Here is a 7,894-nt window from a genome sequence, read left to right as displayed (position 1 = left end):
GTGGGACTGAGTCTGGTGTCGGGCTCCCTGCTCAGTGCGGAGCCTACTTGAGATTCTCTCCCCCTCTCCTTTGCCCCTTCCACTCATGCTATCGCTCTCTCTAAAATAAATAATATTAATTTTTAAAAGATCTGGTTTTTTTGTATTTCAGGTTCTTTAATATCAGTTTGAAACATATCATTTCTTGGGTTGAGATGAACCTTGTCTGGGAAGAACACAAAAACCGGTGGAGAAATTCTGAGTAAGCAAAGCTTCCAGATGAGTTAGTTTGGCTGAAACATAGGCTTTTTAAAATATAAGCACCGTCAAGAGTTTTTCTTTTTGATTATTGGACATGTCTACCAAGTGCACTGATGTTTTTCTAATGTACTGTATTTAACCCTGTGAGGCCAAACATCATTCCATGTGAAATAAATTATTACAACTTGCATCTCACATCTAAAACAAGAGACAAGACGTCTAGAAAACGAAAAAGGAAAAAAGAAAAATGCATAAAAATCTGTAAGGGAGAAAAAAAAAAAAAGAAAATTCCCAAGAATGCAGCTACCTCCAGCCAAGTGGAGAGAAGAACACGACTGTTTGGTTTTGTGTGTTTTGTTTTGGTGATCTAGCTGGCCATTGACCCATCAGGCATAAGAATATTTCATAGAGCTAATGTTCCTACGCTCTAATCTCTCTAGGCAAGGTTCATATTTGTGTGAGTTACTTATTCTCCCTTTGTTGATTAAGTCAATAATCGGAATCAGCAGGTTTGTAGTCAGTTGGCAGGGATCAGCGGCATGGCTTGGGAGAAGGGCGCATAAAAGGCCCAGGCTGGGGGCGGCCACCTCACAGGCCGGCGCACTGTTGACAGGATGGCTTCTGGTCGTCTGCTCCTTCTTTGCCTCGCCGGACTGGTACTTGTGTCAGAGGCTGGCCTTGCGGTGAGTGCTGGATTCTGTGAAGTCCTTTTATACAGACCCTGAGGTCCGCTAGATGAAGTAGAAATGAATTCTTTCAGCTCTGCCAGCCGCCTTTTGTTACTAGGACAAGGGTAGCCCGCATCGACTTTTAAATATCATTGAGTCGAACTTCAAAATGAGCCAAGTTCTGCAGAGCTCACTGAACGGGGGCTGGAACCCTTGTGTCCCGCTGTTGCTGTGGTGCCCTGGGGTTACGGGGCCTGGCTCCTCCGCTCTGTTTCCTCAGATGGTAGAAATAAAGACGTGATCTTCGCGAAGCTACCATTTCAGAAATGCATCTTTTTATAAAGTTTATTTCCCTTCAGCTAATCAAAATGTCTTTATTGATTAATTTTTGAAAGGCTTGGCAGTAAACCTTCTAGTCAAATACCGAATTCTTAAGTCCTCTGGAAGAATTAACTAATACTATTAAATGGGTCATGAAATAGTCCGACAGGATTGTACAACTAATAAGAGGGAATGACAACAGCAACAGAGGACTGAAGGGTTCTCAGGGAGAAACTCACTCTTTGGGCCTATGGCGTCTTTTCAGTAATTCCACTCAAATAGCGAGGCTTCACAAAGCAATTATTCTCAGGGGGCCTCTTTTCTCCCTTAAAATTCATTAGGCACGTCCCCAGCCGATCATAGGGGACAGAAGCATAAACCAGCTTTGCTTTGGGAACAATCACGTCTGTGTGACATGGAGAAGGGGAGCTCATTACCTAGCAACACTTATATTGCTGGAAATGGAACTGGCATGTACATCTTGCCTTGTTTTAGATTTCGAACCCTATAAAGGATAGATCCTTCCAGGGGTGCCTGAGTGGCTCAGTTGGTTAAGGGTCTGCCTTTGACTCCGGTCATGATCCCAAGGTCCTGAGATCAAGCCTCACATCAGGGTCCCTACTCAGCGGGGAGCCTCCTGCTCCCTCTGCCCTTCCCCCTGCTTGTGCTTGCTCTCTCTCTCTCTTAAATAAATAAATAAAATAAAAAACAAGAAAAAGAATAGACCTTTTCATTCTGATCGGTTTTGCTGACCTCTCCCTGGCCTTCTCTATCCGCAGGGCTCTGGTGGATCCAAGTGCCCTCTGATGGTCAAAGTCCTAGACGCCGTCCGAGGCAGCCCTGCTGTCAACGTGGACGTGAAAGTGTTCAAAAAGGCTGCTGACGAGAGCTGGGAGCTCTTCGCCTCTGGGTAAGCTGCCCAACCAGCCCGGACCTGGGAACCTCATTCTAGCTGCTCATTCTCCTGCTTTTTCTTAGAGAGAGTGCCTCATACCATTTGCCATTCGCCAAAGAATGCAGGCAGGGGTCAAGTAGGTCATGGGGAGGATGCCCTGCTCTTGTTTTGCTTCCCCTGGAATGCCCTGAAGGGACAGACCAAAAGGAAAAGGAGGAGCCAGCACCCCCTCTTTCTCTAGTAGTGGTCCACGGCCTTCTTGAGTCACAGACCACTTTAAGAAGGTAATCTTCTATGATCTCCAAACCCAGAAAAATCACACACACACACACACACACACACACACACCCCACACATGTATACACCATTTCAAGGGTGTCACAGATTTCCCAGTGCCTTTGCCAAACACTCAAGCTGCGTGTCCTTGGCTTGGAATTATAGGCAAAAAGTGCAATTTGAGCTACTTTATTAATGAAAGGAAAGGAACTGAGGGACAGCCCTGACAAGGTGCGTGTCTGTAGTTTAACTGGACCCTCCAGACTTCAGCGCTTGTGTCTAACCAGAACACATGGAGCACCGAGTCTGTGCCAGGCTGGAGGCCGTGCACTCAGTAAGGAATGGACACAGACAAGAAAGGCACATAAGCAAATTCCAACCCCAGACCAATCACCCAACACCAGGTGCAACAGTGACTTCTTACCTTCTGTGGCCACTGCCCAATTTTCATGGTGGTTTCCCACCTCCTTTAGCAAGAATTTCAAAGAAAATGCACATTAGTAAACCTAAACCAACTCACTGTGTGAATGAGTAGCCAAGAAACCCTCAGCACCAGACGATACTGCTAAGTGCTTATGTCTCCAGAAAGGAAAACTTCTGTGGGTTTTAATTGAATCCCAAGAACCGCATTATGATTCCTCACCCATCCCTGGGAAGACCTTTTCTGTTGGTGTGGTTTCAACTGAGTGTTTATTTGTGAATTCATTTATGTTTATCTAAAATGCCAAGCACAATGTGGAAAGTACTTAAGAGAATATTCTAAGTAAGAGATCGAATAAACACCAAACATTCGGATGTTCATGTGGATGTTTTTTCCTTCTGACAAGACTGAAAAAGAAAGAAAGAAAGAAAGAAAGAAAGAAAGAAAGAAAGAAAGAAAGAAAGAAAGAAAATCTTTTCTTCCCAGAAAAGAAGAAAGGTGGAAAAGCAGTGATCAGAGTTAGTAAAGACAACTTCCATTTTTATCTGTCAGTTTTTGAGGTCTAATGGAGGGCAATTTCTAACATCGGTAATGGAGCTGGTACGTATGTAGTAATAGAAGTGGCTTAGTTATTTTTTTAAAAGGAGTTGCCTTGTATTTAAGAGATTAAACACGCAAATAATTTCAGATACAGGTGCCTTATCATGCTTCGGGGTTCCCCCGTGTGTTGAAGTGATACCAACTCTGAAAGCCAACCTCATGCTGGGAGGGAAAGGAGTAAGACCTTGGTGTCTTGGGGCCTGCAAAGTCCTGGAGGCTCATGGTCACTTCCAGGGGCAGTTATGAACTTTCACCCAAACACCAACCCTGAATTGCAATGCCTGTTTTTGAGGTGAAACATTATACCTATATCTTCTCTTCTCCTTAGAAAAATCTAGAATAAAGTTTTGAAATCTTTCTGACAAATTTCTTCTCAGTAAATTTCAGTTACTAGAATTTTGCCTTTCCTTTCTCTCCCTTTGCTGAATATGTATATTTATATATATGTATTTCCCCCCACATACACACACTGCACATATGTGATTTGTGTGTGTGTTTGTGTACGCCCGCGTGCGCGTGTGGTGTCACCTTGCCCTGGCATTCGTTCCCCTAATGCCTAACTTAACCTATAATTTTTGCCTTCTAGGAAAACCAAGGAACTTGGAGAGCTTCACGGGCTCACAACTGCTGAGAAATTTGTAGAAGGGGTGTACAAGGTGGAATTAGACACCAAGTCGTACTGGAAGTCACTCGGCATTTCCCCATTCCATGAATATGCAGAGGTGAGAGCGTAGAGGCACTCGGGTTGCTTTTTAGTATTTTATTTGTGTTCTTGTTGTTGTTGTTAATCCCAGGCAATGCCCAGTCTGCATGTCACAGGCCATGGAAATGTTGTAAGGAGAGCATGGAACTAGCTTAGATCCCCTTTTCGGTTTCTACAGCCAGAAATGTATAAAACTCTGAAGAGAAAAGTTTATTTCTAAGTTTGGTGGAAACTTACTTAGTAACATGACCTGAATTTACACGACGCTCCTTAGTATCTTTCTTAATTCCACTGACTAGGAATATTCGCTTGCCGAAGAACTGCTAATGTGTTGGATGACTAGAAGCTCTCCAGACCCTACCCAGGGTGTTATGTAATGAAACATAGATGTGCCACTTTACTTCTCTAAAATCTGAAAGAAAAAAAAGCAAAAACCCACTTCATTCCAAAACACCTCTGGCTCCCAGAGGTCTGGAGAAGCGATTTGAGGTAATGCCCATACAGATGACAAATTAAAGATAGTGATGGCAGCACAATAAATAACAGGGGTTGATCATACCTCACGTGCCAGACTGCTGTCTTTTCTATATTTAACCTACTCAGTCCTCCTCCACAACCCATCATGGCTGTTATTATTAGCCTCATTTTACAGAGGAAGAATTTGAGTCAACGGACAGTGAAATAACTTGTCCAAAATCCCAGGCTAGTAAAGGAGGAAGTAGAAATAATGACCACCAGGGCCCAGGCTGGGCTTAGCCTCAGGTGTGCCTCAGCTTTCTTACTATAAGAAAGCAGGCTAAAAACAACAATAAAGCCACATTTGTAACCCTTGGTTCACACTCTATGTTTTGTTTATGAGGTAGTGGGAACTTCTGAGTTATTCATGGGCTCAGTCTTGGCACCTCCTCCTTGCCTGTAACTCCTTAAGTCATTTAAACCAGATGGCTGTCACGGAAAGAGAATCCAGACATGCTGGTTGGGGTCAAAGATCAAATAACTGCAAGAAAAATAGCTCAGCATGAAAGAGAACCATCATTTCTGGCTTGGTCATGGATGAGATTTTCAATTGACATCAAACGGTTCTTTTGGTAGATGGTGTTACCAGAAAAATCATAGGAGCCTGTTTGACTTCTGGGGCTCACAAGTCATCCAGGGAGCTGGGGCTCCCCATCTACTAAGAGGCTTGCCTTTGACTGCTCCTCCTCAGTCTTGGCAGCAAGACAAGGAGCCTAGTTTACATCGTGCAGGGCTTAGAGGAGCCTACCACAAAACGTTTGCTCGCAGAGTCTCAGCCTCTACCCTGGAACACAGGATCAGGCTTCTTGGAACCCTTGTCTGTAGTGGGCTCCTCCTAATGAGAGGAGTCATGGCCATAGTGCCCACCATGGGTTGCTCCTAGTCATTAGGTGTTAGCTTCCTTGTCTGTTACTTACTCTCAGTATTAAATCAACTTACCTTTGGAAATGAAAGCCTTCTATGTGTCTACACTTTCTGCTAAATGTTAGAAATTCATAAGTGAAAACTAACTCCTGCTCTGAGGGTAGAAGGAGAGGGACTGATGTCAGACATATTAGGTAGGACCATCAGCCCCATGGATCTGGAGGGTGAGAAAGGGCAGGCAGAAAAGTATGAGTCCTGGGGCCTCTCCTCAGTGGCTGGTGCTGATGGGTCCAGCCATGAGTTCCTCCCCTACCAGCTTCTCCTGATCAAGACCTCCCAAACAAATGCTGTTTATCTGCATCAGCCCCTCCTCCCTTGCCAGGGACCCAGGTCACCTTGTTACTCTTGCCAAGAAAGTAGAAAATTTCCTGTGGAACTAATAGTCCTCTTCACTTCATGGGATTTTGAGCACAGCTTATGCCATTTACAGTTTTGAGGAAGAATCAAGTTGAGCTGGAGAACAATGTCAGTGTTAGAGGGAAGAAGCTTTCTCTAGATGATTCTAGACACTTGGCCTTTAAGGAATGTTTTTTCTCCTTCAGAGATTCTTAGGTGATTCTCACTGCCTCTTGCCCTCATGCTATTTTTATTTTCAGTATGGTTCAATCAGATTTTTTTCCTCCTGTCTCCAAACAACCAAGGCTTCCTTTTTCCATATTAGGAAAAAAGCCATGTTTATCCATGATGGGTCCAAAACTCAACCCAAGACCTATATGCAAAACAAATAATAAAGACCTCCTCACTATCCCCCATCTCTCTCCCAACCAAATTCCTCTCTATTTGTCTCACTCTGGCATCTAGACTATTCCAGTCCCTGAGTCTCAGAAGCCCTACTAACCCTGACCGAAGTACATGACAGACCAGAACACCACTTTGGTCAACAATTTGTTCAATTGGACAGCTTATGAAGCTCAAATGAGCTCCAACCCCCATGTGTCTATTTCAAAATTCTCACGTGAGCCTCCACACTCTGCTTTTGTAACTAGAACCATATATCACTTTTACTCTATATTGCAGTTATACACATAAACACATACTTGTTCTTTGTGTTAAAAAATGCAAAGGAATAGAGGGAGAAACATCTCTGGGTTTGGAGACAGAAGCCTTAACTTCTAACCTGGCTCTGTCCTGTATAAATTTGGGCCAAACACTAACTCAGAGGTCTGGTTTACTTATCTCTTATCTCTCTATTTACTTATCTCTAAAATGGGGAGAATATTCCCTGCCAGCTCTACAGTTCTGGGTCCCTGGTGGGTGGTGAGAATGGCAGTCACCTCTCTTTGCTTGTCTGGCCACCAAATGACAATTACTACCTCTTCTCTTTTTTCTAAAACCAAGAAAATGGACAAGAGCATTTAGGCTTTCTGTGAGTTCCCTCAGTCAGGCTAGGGCCACCCTGATTTTTACTATGAATTTGCAAAAACAAGCAAACAAAAATGAGAAAGAGAAAGAGAGAGAGACATAGACCCAATGACACAGGCCTGGGAAAGAAATCTTGTTCCAAAAGCTGCGCCAGTCTCCCATGGAGTCTTACCTGCATATTTGGATTTTTGCCTTTTGTTCAATCTGTTCCAGAAAAAGAAACCATCAAATAAAATGAATTTGCTTGGCACTGGACTTTCAGTAGTCTCCGTCTTGGTGACTCACATTCTAGGCTCTGATAGAAACGGCCCCTGTCTGTGCTCTCTCTTAGGTGGTGTTCACAGCAAACGACTCTGGCCTCCGCCACTACACCATTGCAGCCCTGCTCAGCCCCTACTCCTACTCCACCACAGCCCTTGTCAGCAACCCAGAAGAATGAGGGGCCCCTCCTTGGGCGGATTTGAAGGAGAAAGGACAGGGTTTTGTGTGACCAGTAGTATTCCATTTTTGTTAAAGCAGTGTTTTCACTTTATAAGCTATGCTAGAAACTTGGACAGAGACAATAAAACATTCCAATTAAAGCACTTCTCATTTCATTTGAACTCACTTTTTTCTCCCATTGTCCTCTCAAAAAAAAAAAATTGAATTTTAGAGAGAAGCAAAGGCACTAAAAAAAAAAAATCTCTGGCTGAATTCTGGATGGAAGTTCCAATTCCCAATGTCTTTCAAGCTAAACAGGTACTCGACATGGTCTGTAGTCATTAAACACACACATTCTAAAAAAGAGAGCTTTCATGTCCTCTAACCTTCGATGAATAGCAAAAGACAAATTCTGAGGACCCACTTCTTTATTCTGTGCATTCCCTTTGAGGGCTTTTCTGATTTTGAGAGCAGTGCCCAGCTGTACAGGGACAGTTCTGCAGTGATTCAAGCTCTCTTATCTGGTTCTGACCAACGGCAGCCCATAG

The 7,894-nt window shown here is 43.7% G+C and overlaps 1 protein-coding gene across 1 annotated transcript; it reads left to right on the top strand.

Annotated features, from left to right (window-relative positions):
* Window positions 1-719: 719 nt before the first annotated feature.
* Window positions 720-7,510, top strand: TTR (transthyretin). Its single transcript, XM_082699129.1, has 4 exons — window positions 720-923; window positions 2,009-2,139; window positions 4,008-4,143; window positions 7,258-7,510. Exons 1-4 carry the CDS (start codon window positions 855-857, stop codon window positions 7,363-7,365), a joined length of 444 nt encoding a protein of 147 aa, XP_082555255.1. The 5' UTR covers window positions 720-854; the 3' UTR covers window positions 7,366-7,510.
* The last annotated feature ends 384 nt before the right edge of the window (window positions 7,511-7,894 follow it).

The sequence above is a fragment of the Mustela nivalis genome, assembly GCF_964662115.1.
Source record: "Mustela nivalis genome assembly, chromosome: 14".
NCBI lineage: Eukaryota > Metazoa > Chordata > Mammalia > Carnivora > Mustelidae > Mustela > Mustela nivalis.
This window is presented reverse-complemented; position numbering and strand designations above follow the sequence as displayed.

What these genes read in the sequence shown, in the direction of transcription:
- TTR (XM_082699129.1), top strand. Translation starts at nt 855, where the DNA reads ATGGCTTCTGGTCGTCTGCTCCTTCTTTGCCTCGCCGGACTGGTACTT. An exon ending in TGTCAGAGGCTGGCCTTGCG is followed by an intron (nt 924 to 2,008) that starts GTGAGTGCTGGA and finishes CTCTATCCGCAG; the next exon opens with GGCTCTGGTGGATCCAAGTG. An exon ending in CATTCCATGAATATGCAGAG is followed by an intron (nt 4,144 to 7,257) that starts GTGAGAGCGTAG and finishes GCTCTCTCTTAG; the next exon opens with GTGGTGTTCACAGCAAACGA.